This window comes from Amphiura filiformis, chromosome 12 (genome assembly GCF_039555335.1).
Source record: "Amphiura filiformis chromosome 12, Afil_fr2py, whole genome shotgun sequence".
NCBI lineage: Eukaryota > Metazoa > Echinodermata > Ophiuroidea > Amphilepidida > Amphiuridae > Amphiura > Amphiura filiformis.
Genome location: NC_092639.1, coordinates 53158182 through 53174885, shown reverse-complemented (window position 1 = coordinate 53174885; position 16704 = coordinate 53158182). Strand labels below are relative to the sequence as shown.

Genomic DNA, 16704 nt, shown 5'->3' with positions numbered 1-16704 from the left:
GAAAGACCCCTATATTTGACCAAAATAAAGAGCCTTGATTTTGATAATTTCAGCTCTAAAAGACCCCAAAATTGCTCATTCCTCATATGTTTATTTTTTCAGGCGATTTACTATCAAAAAGCCAAGAAAGACCCTAGATTTTGACTGTTCGCAGCTCTAAAAGTCCCCATTTCATTGTTCCCAGCCCGGTTCGCAGCTCCAAAACAGCCCCTTTTACCGGTACGCCGTCAGCTCCCAAAATAGTCCCAAGTGACCACCACATCAAAATTCCGGGGAACATACCACCAAAATTTTTGATGTGCCCTTCCCCCTCCCTGAGAGTCATCGAAGCTTACTGTGATGTAGGCATGAAAAGGTCGGGAAAAAGGTCTAGTCATCAATAATCAAATTTCTAAAGCGTGTCATCCTATTCTTCCGCTGCCGGTTTGCTTGGTTTGATCCCGCTAACTACAAACAAACCATCTGCCAATTTGACGCCGTTTCCGATTGGCTATATTCGCTACTCAGTTGCACGGTTCCGCCATTATGCACTATGTGCGGGGAGAGCCTCGAACTGGCAGCATACATGAAAGGAAGAATTATGTAACCTTACACAGAACGTTATGACTAGTTCAATTCCCATTCATGTATGCTGCCAGTTCGAGGCTCTCCCGCACATAGTGCATAATGGCGGAACCGTGCAAGTAGCGAATAGAGATATGACCAAGTGTCTGTGCACTTTGGTCAGGAGGCCATCTCGAGACCAACATATGACCAAGGTGCACATAAATTTACTTTGCTCTTTTCAGCAATTTTTTGACATCAGGCCGATTCCTCTCTCCCCCCTCCCTCTCCCCATATTTCAAGCCGAATTGATTGCCTGACTTGTTTAAAATATACCATGAAATAAGTATTTACATTTTTGTGTTTACTGGGTACGGTTTAACTTCGTTTTACTAGGCCAATTTTGAATATGGATATTTCCTTTTTTCAAAATTTTCTCGATATTTTCGGAAAATAGCCCAATTTTGTTTCACTGTAGCCAAAACTTCCAAATTTACCAATATTTTGGGGATAAATTGTATGAAAAAAACTGAGACAATTTGTGTTAAATTTTGGTGAACATTTTGGCACATTTGGCAGACGGTTTCTGTGGAGAATTAAAGTGGAATGAAACTGGCAGCGTAGTTAGTTTGCATTACGGAAGCTTTCGGAACTAAGCTGTAACAGGGTATAGGGGAGTAAATAGTGCGTTTTGTGTGCATCTCTGTGGAGAAGAAGCATATTAAATTGGGTATAAAATACTCATATCATGCATAAATACTCAAATGCCATACGGCAATAAATTAGATCAAATAATATGATTGATATACGATAACTTACTTCTTTGTCAAATATACATAAACTCAGCAAGATATATACACCCTACAATGAGAAAATGAAACGGAAATAAATATAAATTACTTATTATGATTTATGGTTTTAAACTTTTGATCTCAACACAAGATAGTACCGCAAATTTTCGGTCATACCTTCATCGGGAGACTGGCAACCCAAGTTTGGGATCAATGACCTTTTGGACACTTGACCCCAACACTTGGTCGTAGACTCTTGGTAACTGGTATCGGCCCCCGTCACGGTTGAGTGATGGTTGGTTGACTTTGAGATCAGAGTAATATCATGATAATGACCTGGAAAAGCTGGACTTCATACCAAGCTAATGCGTTTATTAGAGTGTACATTTTCATATAGCGCTATTAATGGAAAAGTTCTCCTCATGAGAACGCTCAGTCCTTCGGAGGGTACGTTTAGCTTTCTAATATTAAACAGGATTAGAGTTTCACACGTAGACATGGAACGTGTGACGTCAATTTGATGTCATTTCAACCATATAACCAATCAGCACTCTTGAATTACATCAAATTGACGTCATGATGCTACCAAACTTACGACGAGAAATTTACTTACTTGAAATGCATTGCCCAAAACGAACAAATAGCTGACAGCAACAGTATATTGGTTTAAATTCAGTAATCCCAATATCCAAGGTAGACCAAGAATTACACCCAAAATGAACACCACACGGATACCAGATCTATGTATAATAAAGTCAGTAGGCAATGTATGATTAGACTTACGAACGTCCCTTGTGTAACATTTTTGTAAAAAAATTTTTACTCAAAATATGATAATAATTATAAATGATAATAAACCGGTCTCAAAAAGAAAATAATTTTTCACAAGGTCATATCTTAAAATCCTGTCCATAAAAATGAACCAAAATTACACACACGATTACTTCAATACTCTACTCTAAACACATGTCAGTAACCAAGCAGTTGTCCAACTGACACAACAGCAAAATGCACTGACACGGAACAGCTTCCTGGACCACATTGGCACCCAGCAAAAGAAATATATGAGAATGCGTGCAAAAACCTTACACATGATAATTTCCAAAGAGTAGCCTAAGTGTAATATTGTGGAACGGGCTGCTTCTGCTTTTCACACATGCACTTTCTTCAAGAAACAGGTCTTGTTCCACACTATTCCACTTACTCACAGATTTCTTTTGTTGGGTGCCAATTATTGGGCTGTGAATGTGGTCCAGGAAGCTGTTCCATGTCAGTGTATTTTGCTGTTGTGACAGTTGGACAACTGTTTGGTTACTGACCAGTGTTTAAAGTAGAGCATTGAAGTAATCTCCAATCTTCAATTTTGGTTCATTTTTATGGACAGGATTTTAAGATATGACTTTGTGAAAAATTATAAGTTTCTTTTTGAGCCCCCAGTTTACATAAGCAATTGAAAAGGTTTGTTTTGTGTGAACAAGCAAGCGCTCATGGCCGAAGAAAATGACGTTTATAATAGCTTATAATTACATTGAATTTGACAAAGAGACAAATCGTATAGAGCTATTTTAGCTGTACAAATCAGTTAGATCTATTATACAGCTGTTTAATACACCGGATTTTCTATTTCACAATCATATAGCCTATAAGGCTATATCCCAGAAAATACAAAACGTTTTCGATATTATTCGCAAAAGGGTATAAAAGGTTGCCAGAAAACGTCAGATGAATGGTATATATAAAGGGTATATAAAACGTTTTCATAACATCAAAAACATTTTTTTTGTTGAAAATTTACTTCAAAATATTCTGTAATGTAATTACAATGATGACAAAATATTTGACGAAAAGTTTTGCAAAAAATATTTTACAATAACAATTTGACAACAATTTTAAAATGTTGTTGAAGTGTGTTTTTAAACAAAACGTTTTCACGACCTTTACAAAACCCGACATTAATGTTATGAAAACGTTTTATCAAAACTAAAGCCAAAATAAAACCCATTTAAAACATTTTTTTAAAGTTAAGTATTTGCTGGGATGTGATATCAATGTATAGCTGAAGGTCTCTTTTATAGCAATAACAAAAAAATATAAGTACAAGCATTTCCCATGGCGTAATAATGTGAGCATGGTGAGTGCGATATTGCGGAATTGGGGAATCTCAGAAAATTATACACAAAATACAGGCCATAATTTGGGGTTCTGCTTAAAAATCATAGAAAAGTGCAATTTCCACCGAAGTTTTTGCTAAATATGACAGGAAATTACTATTTATAACTTATATAACAAGTCCACATCCCTGAGGACCAGAGGGCAGAACCTGCATGATTTAAAATATATGATGTTAACCAGTAATTTCTGCACAAATGTCCAAAACCAATGATAAATGATGAGTGCTATGGTTGAATGCGTATTCGACCCCGCATGCATCTGCACAACCATGACAACGGTTGAGTCTTTTTTTATTTGGCATAAAGCTGCATAAAGTCGAATAGCTGAAAAATGCTCGCTTTTAATTAGAGTAATTTTTATCAGAATATTAGACGAGAATTGTAATAAATGAGAGTAGTAATTTAGTTGCAATGGATATGCCAGATGATATCTGCTTTTGGCATGGTCTCAGTTGACAGGATTCCAAGTCTATATATAAATTTATATTTTTTGTATTTTGTTGTTGTCTCATGTGCATGTGCTTTTATCACTATATGAATAGTCTTGGGCATGTTTTTTTTATCCCCTACCCATTTTGAGGTTCTTTCATTTATTGTCAAGCAGTACTGAGTTGCAGTCCATTTTGATTGACAAGAGCTTGTCAGCCCTTGTAGTTTAATTTTTATAATGGTGTAGGCTATTGTTCACAGTTGGGCTTTATACAAAAATCGGGGAAAAAAAGGAAGTTTAAACTTACTTTATGTGTTCACTCAAATTCTCATCTTCGTTGACCTTTGCAGTACACAGAAATCTCAATACTAGGATAAGAATGCATAGATTCACCTGTAGTTCAAATAAATGTTGGTTAATAATACTACGCATATGATAAAAAGTATCCGAACACTTAAAACGAAAGCAATATATCTTGAAGACACTAAGCCTAATTTACCAAATGAATTAGTAAATAGATTGATAAATTTGTTCTGCGTATTTTGATACCTCATTCGGCACGTTGTTTTTGAATAAAAAAAGAGAGAGCAATTCAAATTCAAAAGCAGGGGCGTATCCAGTTTTTGGTCAAGGGGGCAAAATAAAATTTCGGGGGCACAGACGAAAAAAATACAGTTGCATCATACAATACATAGAGACTGTATGTCTTCGAGCTTTATTGGGACGATGTTTTCTCTTTCATATAGACTTTTCTCTCGAAACACGATAATGATGAACACGGCGAATGAGTGTTTATCTGTCATGCTATAATGAGCCCGTTAGAATAGCCGGTAGGAATCACCCTGAAGGAGGAAATAGCCAAAATTTGTCTCTTTTGAAATGATCTCTTTTTCATTCAATTCGGTATAAAATTAATAAGGTATCAAACTATGCGCAGAACAAAATGATCCATGTATTGATTAGTTTATTTGGTAAAAAAATGTTATATGTTACGGGGTTAGCGTTGTTTCGCGTGTTCAAAGAAATGCTGCCCAAATGACCCATCTATCATGGTCTCAAATTCTCATTAACATGATTAATGATGAACATTATAACACTAAGTATGTTATATCCTGTTCAAAAGTGAAATGATGCAGCTTATCGATAAAATGAATCCCTTTTTTGATCATGTTGACATATGTGACCGTACACCACGAATGAGCCGTAAAGTCGGCCCGGTCAATTTTGTTTTAATTCGTGTTTAGAAAATATATATCATAAGCTTTAAAATGGTATATCATTTGACTTCAAACGATATCCATAAGCGGGGTTGTGGTTTGTTGAACTTTCACAAAATTGCATACCTTTTTCGGTTCTACAAGTCTCTCTTTTCCCACATTGTTGGTAATAAATATCAAACAGTCATAATTGGCGGTCATTTCAAATCATCCCCAAGTCAACGAGGAATGTTCTCTCATTATTAATTATTGTTCGTTATACATACCTAGACAAAATACAATGCTTTGTAACCTACCACTTAAACAGGATTTAGCTAAAGCAGACAAAGACTAGAGCTATTTATGAATGCTTTAGGCATAGGTAGAAGCTTATTATCCTCTTCAACAATAGGTTTATTGATTGGTTTAAAAGGTGTTGACTAACGTTATCAAAATGAGATACATGTAACGCCATGAACACCAACTTGAGGTACCTTCATGCACATTTTACACTGTAACTCAGAATACAATTTAGGACATTTACGGTTCATTCGTGGTGCACGGTCGCATATGAAATTTTTTTAATACACTGCATCGTATGTAATATGAGTCCATTAATAAATTAATATATCGTGAGTAATAATGATAATGAGATGTCTGGTGATTATTCCACGTATTTGAGATTTAGTAGGTCAACATGCATAATTTAGGTTGCCCATTATTTTACTGCCAAATAATATACCGCAGTAAATTCATTTACCACCGGTATTGGGCGGAAAATAACGGGGAATACCGATATAGGCCTATCATAGTTAATAACAATAAATCATTATTAGAATAGCGGTTAGTGTATTGTTTTGAATTTAGTAGTGAAATAATGTTTTGAACTTTTCTGTGTAATTGCTATCATAGACGCACAGCACTCACAGATTAGATAAAAATAATTATGAGCATTTTTATAGCTTGCTATACCATTGTGAAGTCCTAGTGTGTGATATGTATTCCTGCTCAGAAGTTGTAACTGAACTTGATTTATTAACAAATATTAAGAAAAGATATCACTTTTGAAGTATAGCAACAGTGGCTTTCAAGAGTCACCATGGTACTTGTTTTATGATAATTAAATGGTGCACCATACTTAGTGAGCATTTTGGGCAATGGGCAAGTTGAATTTACTGGGTGGGCAAAATAATTTACTGATTGGGCAAATGCCCACCCAGTGTTCTTTTATTTACCTCCCTGGGATGTGAGGCTAGTCTCCAAATTTAACATGCACACAAAGTCATATGTCCATGGAAGACATATCTAAAATGTAAGACGTGTCAATTGTCAATTAATTTTGTGTCTTCTGATTTAACATGACTTGCTGGAAGACCAGAGGATGATTTAAGGAAGCCCCATCATGCACTGTAAAAGTGTTATCACTAGAGTTTCAATTGCCACTTTACTTTTCAAATCCCATTGAACTCTGTGCAAAAGATGTTGTTTTAGAATTGCATGTGTGTCATTATTACTTGGTCGATTTCAGATTTAAAGTGATGTATGCATGAAGGATAATTCACACCTTCTGTAGATAACAAAAAAGTGAAATCGACCAACTTTTGAAGGTGTTTTTATTGTAAATATATCTGTCCAAATTCAAATTTAACCATGCACATGTGTATGCAGTGGGCGGGCAGTGGTGTCATGTTCACTCACACAGCTGTGCTAACCGCAAGACTTGATGGGAAGTGCTTAAATCATCCTCTGCTGGAAGACATGAACTGCATGGCTTTGAAAAGATGTATGCATAGTATATAAGCTACCCCCTTGCATGTGACTAATGACGGCTCTGAAAAGAGCCGTGCAAGATATGTTCACAGGTAATCCTATTAGAGTATCTGTTCGGTTCTGGTTTCAAATCTGTAGGCCCTATCTTATCTAAAAATGTGTCATATTGACTGGATATTTACGGAATAAAATCCAGAATGATGATTTCCCAATAACAATAATGTTTCACCTACCGCAAGAATGACACACGCTGGACCAACAAAAGCCCAAACCAAACCAGTGCTATGGTCCAACCAGCACCTGTATAAAGAAATGTAGGCTATATAATTTAACTTAGGGGCATTTCGTGATCCACAGCCACATCTCATACCACTGGGAAGCTCTGGCTACGTTATGTTTATGTACAAAATATTTCTTGCAGATTTCGTTAGCAAAAATATGGTCAAATTTGAATTACGTTATGGTGTACCAGAACGAAATAAGACAGTGGCATATGGAGCAGTGTAACACACATACTATAGTAATAATGCATAATTCGCAAACGTAAAATTGGAATCAACTGAAATTTTGGGAATAACCTTTTTTCGTGGATATCTACTGAAAGATGTCATAAAAAGAGCATGCTAGGATCACGAAATACTCCTTTAAAGTAACTTATGTTATTTAAGAGTTGAAATGCTTGCATAAAATATTTTATAATAACATTTTGACGTTTCAAAATGTTGTTGCAGTGTTTTTCCTTTATAACGTTTTAAAAACGTTTTCAAGACCTTTCAAGAACTTGACATTTAAGTGTTATTTTAATTTTTTTTAACGTTTTGAATAAAATCAAAAGGTGTTTGTAACAAGCTTATAACGTTTTGGAATTATTTTTGTATTTTAACATAAACTGTCGCGATCACTGTACCAGTGGTGTATATATTCTATGGCGTCAAATTATATCAAGGATAGTTTGAGAATCGATATTGGGATTTTTGATTTGTTACAATGAATCAAACTCAAAACATCAATTTTGAACATAGTCAGCTCTGGCTGTAAACCCTGCTTACCGATATCTCTTCGTCAGAATATCACCTACAAACTCATAAATAGGATATCCATAACCATCGATTCTCGAGGCTGCAGATATTATTACAATAAGCAAGGCAGGCACTATATAATGACAAGAATTGAAAGACAATGATATTAGGCTATATTTTATTATAAATTTTATGTTATTAAAGAGGGTAGCCACGATCAATATATAAACTACGCACTGTTTTACCCAAGGGCTCTCTGACACCTAATTCTTTGTTATAGATTTCAATATGAGTTTAACTTACTTTTCATGAGGCAAGTTTGTTTCCTAAATTTTAGGAAACGCATAAAACTCAATAAAATATCCTTTTTCAAAAATGATCCATGATGTGATATTCCATTTGTAAATATTAGGCCTATATTAGTAAATGTGTGTTATCGTATAACTATAAGAGTGCTGTAAATTAACATGAACAGTATTGCCTGATATACCATGTATACTGCTTTCACGTATAACCTTTTTCTTATTTTTTTTGTTCAAATTATTTATTTTGTTTGTGTGCCACAAGCTACACGCTCTGCGTCTTTGTGGTCTCCATATCTCTTTAATTTACCAGGTTTATTTGGTTGAGATTGTTTTCATTTTGTATTTTATACTGTAAATTTAGATGAGAATAAATGAATTAAACTGAACTGAACTGAACTGATTTATTTGGACGGTAAGCCACTGTGACCTTTTTACTTGTATAGATATTATTTAAAAATCTCACCCCAGCCAATGACTGCCCAAATTGCAAATGGAATATTCCGTCGATGTAATTCATGTCGTGTTTTTGCAACAAGATACAATCCTTCCACTAACATCCAAAAGAAAGTCGCCATGAAGAAAAAGTGCATGAAAAATGTGATTGCTGTGCAGGACTTCTCTTTCTGTAATTACACAAAGGGATTAATTACGAAAATTATGAAAGCATTTATTACACTTTGTCACTGCTATACAATTCAAATGAAAATCAAACGCAAATTTCAGAAAAAGATGATAAGAAGAAAAAGAAATAAAAATGAACAAATTGGGACGCTAAATGTGCGACTAGTTTGAAATAGAGTCTGGTAGTTTGAAAACTATGGTAGTCCCGTATTTGCACAAAATCACAAGAAACAAAATCAGTTGTAGGCTTGGGAAAATAATAAGGATAAAAATAATACGAGTAGTTCTGTGTGAACAACCTGGAAATGGAAAGATCACCGTACCATCCTAAAAACTCGATATAACATATGTGACGTGTCATGTCAAAAGGAGACACTTTTGGGCAGGTTATCAATTTTAAGGTTTTTACATAGAGATATTTTGCTCCACAATGCCGTTTTCACCAATGAAATCGGACATTCCTAACTTATGGTGTTATAAAATTGGAAATTGAGATATCGGCCTTTAGAAATATTATTGACAGTGTTGAGACTAGGAATTAACTAGAAAAATGCCTCAAAAATTACCAGATGCCAGTTATATTCCGGCCTGAAACTATCAGACAATATTTTAAACATTAATAACATCACAAATTCGCAACAAACCCAAATTGTGAAAAAATCACCCCCGGACAGATTTTTGGCTATTTCTCCATTTACGATCCTGCCCAAAAGTGTCTCCTTTTGAAATGACACGACATATTATGTGCTTACCATGCTTACTATCGAGCGCTTTTGAAAACATGAAATTGTACCAAAGTCCGTCTTTGTTTGTTTGTTTGATTTGTTCGGGTTTTGACAACCCTGGATAACCCAAGAAAGCCTCTATTGAAGCTTATTTCCATTGGGGTCCATTTGAACATCGGGACAGGTTGGGAACAGTCAGGGGTTAACACCATACTCTTTTCGAAACTGACTGCGAGATACATGTACAGGTATAGCTCTCTGTACACGGAACCGACGGCTTAACGTCCCCTCCGAAGGACGGAGTACTTTCATGATTCATTTACCCAATTCTAAATGAATCATGGGGAGAGCGGATGTCTGAATTTAATCTACAGATGTTGCCAATTAATTTCAGACATTTTTTTCAAGTCAATATCCCTGCAAATCGCCGGGAATTGAACCCGGGACCTCATGCACTAAAGGCAAGTACCCTAACCATTAGACCACGCTCTCCCGTCGCTTTACCAACTGAGCTAATGGGGTTGAGACATAAATTTGCAGGTTTACTTGTTCGTATAACTATGTGTATCGATGATTTGCTCAAAACCATTTACACTTTTGTGGACGGGGCACTTCATGTTTGCATGTTTTAAAAGCGCTCGATAGTAAGCACATAAGCTAACTATCGAGTTTTTACGGAATTTATATCAGAAAACAAGAAATAACATTAGTTAAAAATAACAACGGTGGAAATAACACGAGCAGTTCTTTGTGCATATGTGCACATGGGAAATGGAATGATTACGGTACTCACTAATTTGCACAATGAGAAACAAAGTAAATAAAAAAGTAACAAGGATGAAATGAACACAAAAAGTTCTGCGTTACCATCCGGAAAATGAAAGATTACGATAATGGCATATTTACACACGGATATGAGAAACACAATAAGTTTTAGTTGAAAACTAGGATGAAAACACATGTAGCTCTGTTGGAAGTCCGGGAAACGGAACGATTACGTTACTCGCTAATTTGCACAAGAATACATGAAACGAAATTAGTTACATATGGGAAAATAACAAGAATTAAATTAACACGAGTAGTTCTGTGAGGACACCCGGGAAATGGAAAGATTACAGTATACTTGGATAATTGCACATGAATACGAGAAACAAAATCAGTTTTAGATGTGAAAATAACACGAGTAGTCATGTGAGGACATCTGGGATTCCGAGAATAGAAAAGATTACTACTTTCATTATTTGCACAAGAATACAAGAAACAAAATAGCTGTGGACGGGAAAATAACAAGGATGAAAATAACACAAGCAGGTCTGTGGGGATGGTGGTGACATTTAAGAAATAGAAAGATATGCGTTACTCTGATATTTGCACAAGAGCACGAGAAACAAAATCAACTGCAGATAGGAAAACAATAAGGATGAAAATAACACGAGTAGTTCTGTGTGGATATCCGGGAGATGGAAAAATTACGGTACTCGGATATTTGCACAAGAATACGAGAAACAATATCAGTAGAATTGTAGAATAGGAAAATAACAAGGATAAAAATTAATACGAGCAGGAATATTATGGTACTCGCTAATTTGCACAAGAATACAAAAACAAGATCAATTGTGGAATAGGAAAATAAGACAATAACGAGGGTGAAAACACGCGTAGCTCTGTTGGACGTCCAAAAAACAGAACCATTACGTTACTCACATAATAGCATAAAAATACATGAAAAACAAATCGGTTGTAGATGGGACAAAATAACAAGGAGGAAAACAACACGTGTAAAAATGATAAATAACATAAATACATGAAACAAAATCAGCTGTAGGACATCCGGGAATAGCAAGGATTATGATACTCGCATATTTGCGTAGAATACGAGAAACAAAATCAATTTATTGTAGAATAGGAAAATAACACGGATAAAATTAATTCGAGCAGGGCTGTGTGGACATCCGGGATGGAATATTATGGTACTCCCTAATTTGCACAAGAATACGGGAAACAAAATCAGTTTTAGAATTGAAAAATAACAGAATAACGAGGATGAAAACACGTGTAGCTCTGTTGGACGTCCGTAAAACAGAAAGATTACGTTATTCGCATAATGGCATAAAAAATACATGAAAAACAAATCGCTTGTAGATGGGAAACTAACAAAATAACAAGGAGGAAATTCGGTACTCGCCTAGTTGCAAAAAAATCAGTTGTAAATGGGAAAACGACGATGAAAATAACACGAGTATTTCTTTGCGGACAACCAGGAGATGGAAAGATTACGGTACTCGCCTAGTTGCATAAAAATACAAGAAACAAAATCAGTTGTAAATGGGAAAACGACGATGAAAATAACACGAGTATTTCTTTGCGGACATCCGGGAGATGGAAAGACTACGGTACTCGCCTAGTTGCATAAAAATACAAGAAAAAAAAAAAAAATCAGTTGTAAATGGGAAAACGACGATGAAAATAACACGAGTATTTCTTTGCGGACATCCAGGAGATGGAAAGATTACGGTACTCGCCTAGTTGCATAAAAATACAAGAAACAAAATCAGTTGTAAATGGGAAAACGACGATGAAAATAACACGAGTATTTCTTTGCGGACATCCGGGAGATGGAAAGACTACGGTACTCGCCTTGTTGCACAAAAATACAAGAAACAAAATCAGTTGTAAATGGGAAAACGACGATGAAAATAACACGAGTATTTCTTTGCGGACATCCGGGAGATGGAAAAACTACGGTACTCGCCTAGTTGCATAAAAATACAAGAAACAAAATCAGTTGTAAATGGGAAAACGACGATGAAAATAACACGAGTATTTCTTTGCGGACATCCGGGAGATGGAAAGATTACGGTACTCGCCTAGTTGCATAAAAATACAAGAAACAAAATCAGTTGTAAATGGGAAAACGACGATGAAAATAACACGAGTATTTCTTTGCGGACATCCGGGAGATGGAAAAACTAAGGTACTCGCCTTGTTGCACAAAAATACAAGAAACAAAATCAGTTGTAAATGGGAAAACGACGATGAAAATAACACGAGTATTTCTTTGCGGACATCCGGGAGATGGAAAGACTACGGTACTCGCCTAGTTGCATAAAAATACAAGAAACAAAATCAGTTGTAAATGGGAAAACGACGATGAAAATAACACGAGTATTTCTTTGCGGACATCCGGGAAATGGAAAGATTACGGCGCTTGCTAAGTTGCACAAGAATACGAGATATAAAAGCAGCTGTAAATTGGAAAATAACAAGTATGAAAATAAGACGAGTAGTACTTTGCGGACATCCGGGAATAGGAACGATTACGGTACACGGATATTTGCAAAAGACCACGAGAAATAAAATCAATTGTAAATGGGAAAATAACACGTAGTTCTCCGGGCAGGGAATGGAAAAATTACGGAGCTCGGATTTTCAACGTTAAGAAGAAGATGAAGAAAAAGATAGTGAAGGAGGTCAAAGAAACAAAGAAATAAATGGTTAAAAGGGTATTTCGTGATCCACAGCCTCATCCCCCCACTTTTCTCAAAAAAGTTGAGATTTTTATACCACTGGAATCTTCTGGCTACATAATGTGTATATACCAAACATTTCTTGCAGATTAATTCGTTTAGCAAAAATATCGTCAACTTTGAATTACGTTCTGGTATACCAGAACGAAATTACAACACATTGCCTATGGAGCAGTGTAATACGCATAATCATGCATAACTCTCTAACGCAAAATCGGAATCAACTGAAATTTGGGGAATAAGCTTTTTTCGTAGATATCTACTGAAAAATGTCATACAAAGATGATGCTAGGATCACGAAATCCTCCTTTCAGTACGAGTCAGATAGTAAATAATATAGATTAAGTTGGAAGGGAATCAGAAGGAAACTAAATAGAATAACAGTGGGAATGACACAAATATTTTTGGCAACGACACCCGGTATATGGTTTAACAACATTAGCAGCATTTTTGTACAACCGAGAAACAAATAAAATGCAAAGCTATAGGAGAAGAAACAAAAGAAGATAGATATAAGACGAATAACAACAAACATTTTAAAAAGACTCATGAGGTTTATCAAGCAAATTTTACGGACACCTACATGTTCGTTAACTTCAATTCCTGACACAAATATAAGGTGTGAAATCAACAAGGCCAGCGCCAGGTTTCCGTGTATTAGGATACGATGAGATGTGTATAACCTGAAATGCGATGCAAAATATTGATAATAATAATACTCAAATTTGATAGGTTGGGTCATTTTTGACAAGAACCTATTCATTTTTTTTTTAAATGAGGCAATATTGACAAATTTATTGTATTCCTTGTCATTTTGATGAGAACATCCGATTAATTTCGCAAATGTCTATTCAAAAATTTAGTAGCTTGTTTTAAGAGTGAAATAATATAATTATAACAATAATCGTAATAGAAATATCAATTAAAATATAGACCACGTGAAACATTGATACATTAACGTTATTGACATCAATAATATCATTAATATTGTATAAGTATATATTAATAGGAATATAACATATAGACCACGATGACACTTATTAGAACATGGCAACTTTGGTCCATTCTGTCCACATATTTTAAATAATTTAGTCTTTTCAATTCCAAGATATATCATGAATATTACATGTCCTCCCCACTTGCAGCACACGTGACCGTATTGATCAATCGCCTTTTAAGTTGAGTAAAAGTAATTGTTTTACATTTTAATGGGAGTCTCCAGTAATCATAACATTATGACTAATATGTTAGAAAAATAATTATCAAGCACGAATCACATGGTTTTATTTAAAACAAACTCATATTGACCATAAAAACGAATAAAAACAGTCGGCTCTCAACACGCTATATTCAACATATAGCGTCGAAATTGTCTAAGTCAACGCACTGAATGGTCTATTGTTCTATTGTGTCCGATTTGAGCGCTGACATATTGGAAAATGTTGCCAATCAATATTCATGAGAGTGTACATTCAACGTCCACTTTTCGAAATTGGGTGACTTGTGCTTGGCAGGTGTAAAATACATCTGACTGAGCGTTTTAAATACGTAACGCATAAAGGCATTGACATCATCGAATGGCTGCCTATAGTGCTGTTAGTGTTAGGCCTATGTGGGGGGGGGGCTGTGTTTAGTTTCTATAATAATTATTATAAGGCCCAAATTTATTTGTTATTCCTTTCTTTTCCTTTCTCTGTACTTATTCTTTCCTTGCTAAAGTATCACTCCCTCTTCTTATCACCCTTCCCTTCTCCATCCCCTCTTACTTTTTGTCCCCTCTCATTCCTATCATTTTCCTTACTTTTCTATTTATTTACATCTATTTATTTATTTCTCTTCATTTCTTCCTCTTTCTCTCTTCCTCCAGTCCCCCTCTCATTCTTCATATCCCCCCCTCCACCTCTACCTCCCTCATCCCTCCCAAGACCTCTCACAGAAGAGCTGCCCCCCCCTTCAGTACGCCACTGTTTATGACATGCTCCTTCTTAAAATAAAATAAAATGTCAATTTGTGAAACAACGTTTATATAGGCCTATACCGGTATACTTATTATATGTTACATGTATACGTAGCTATTACCATTATACAGTACTATAGACATGCAGACATGGCAGCCTTGAATACCATTCAGCAAGCGCATTCAATTTATTTAAATGAAGCACCTAAATTCAGTAGGGTGACAACGAACTGTGCATCAGCGGCTAATGTGTGCCTTTTGTGCTTACGGCTACTCAATCACACCCTTGAGTGGTATGACAACAAAAGGTACTTTTCGTTATAGTAGGCGCTTTCACGCGACTTTCGTTTGAACACTTATTGACAGTAGTCTGCTAGGTAAAGCGTTAATACACTGTCGGGTCAGCTTACCGATTTAATGGCGGAAGCCCTTTGTCCCAAACAAAAGGTACCTTTCGATGAATAGCTTGTCAGATTTCAAATCGGCACAAGTTTACAATGCGTTACATAATCTATTGCCTCTCCATCTTTAATAGCTCCATGGTCTAAGTGCAATGACGTAATGGTTATTTGTGCTCAATTGTCGCAGCCTTCATTGTAATTACTGGGACGTCATTGCACTCGAAAATTTCTGTGCCCGGGAATTTTGAATATCGCGTGTTGAGAGACGGATGTTTTTATTCGTTTTTATGGTCACTATGAGTTTGTTTTAAAAAAAACACGTGAATAATGCTTGATAATTATATTTCTTACATAAATGCATAATAAATAAACATTAATTTTCACCAGGTTCACGTGATCCCGCCCGGGAATCGAACCCAGGACCTCAGGTTTACGAGACCTATGCCTTAACCACTTGGCCACGGGAGCTTCATGATTAGGCTGATCCCGGGCGGGATCACGTTTTCTCCTTGTCTCCTTTATTATTTGCGACGGCGAGCCTGGTGAAAATTAATGTTTATTTATAATTCCCGTCAATCATGCCACTGTTTTTCCGTGTTATATTTCCTCACAGGGAGGATGGCAATTTATTTCTCGCATTTACGGCCCTAGCTACTATGGGCTATTTGCGGGGAGGAGATAAGTTTAAGTGACCGCTTATGGGTTCGAATTTCAACCAGCCTAATCATGAAGCTCCCGTGGCCAAGTGGTTAAGGCATAGGTCTCGTAAACCTGAGGTCCTGGGTTCGATTCCCGGGCGGGATCACGTTTTCTCCTTGTCTCCTTTATTATTTGCGACGGCGAACCTGGTGAAAATTAATGTTTATTTATATAATTCCCGTCGATCATGCCACTGTTTTTCCGTGTTATATTTCCTCACAGGGAGGATGGCAATTTATTTCTCGCATTTACGGCCCTAGCTACTATGGGCTATTTGCGGGGAGGAGATAAGTTTAAGTGACCGCTTATGGGTTCGAATTTCAACCAGCCTACTCATGAAGCTCCCGTGGCCAAGTGGTTAAGGCATAGGTCTCGTAAACCTGAGGTCCTGGGTTCGATTCCCGGGCGGGATCACGTTTTCTCCTTGTCTCCTTTATTATTTGCGACGGCGAACCTGGTGAAAATTAATGTTTATTTATATAATTCCCGTTGATCATGCCACTGTTTTTCCGTGTTATAAATGCATAATGTTGCGATTGCCGCATTGTT

At 36.1% G+C, this 16704-nt stretch overlaps 1 protein-coding gene across 2 annotated transcripts in view; it reads right to left on the bottom strand.

Annotated features, from left to right (window-relative positions):
- The window catches only part of LOC140166393 (uncharacterized), a 45359-nt gene that overhangs the window by 5698 nt on the left and 22957 nt on the right, over positions 1–16704 (bottom strand). For both annotated transcript variants that reach the window (XM_072189845.1, XM_072189846.1), the window contains exons 9-15: positions 13682–13781; positions 8689–8848; positions 7951–8053; positions 7135–7201; positions 4243–4328; positions 1948–2074; positions 1363–1404 (exon numbers count right to left, since the gene is read on the bottom strand). In XM_072189845.1, coding sequence (XP_072045946.1) covers positions 1363–1404; positions 1948–2074; positions 4243–4328; positions 7135–7201; positions 7951–8053; positions 8689–8848; positions 13682–13781 — 685 coding nt within the window. The remainder of the gene's footprint in view (positions 1–1362; positions 1405–1947; positions 2075–4242; positions 4329–7134; positions 7202–7950; positions 8054–8688; positions 8849–13681; positions 13782–16704) is intronic.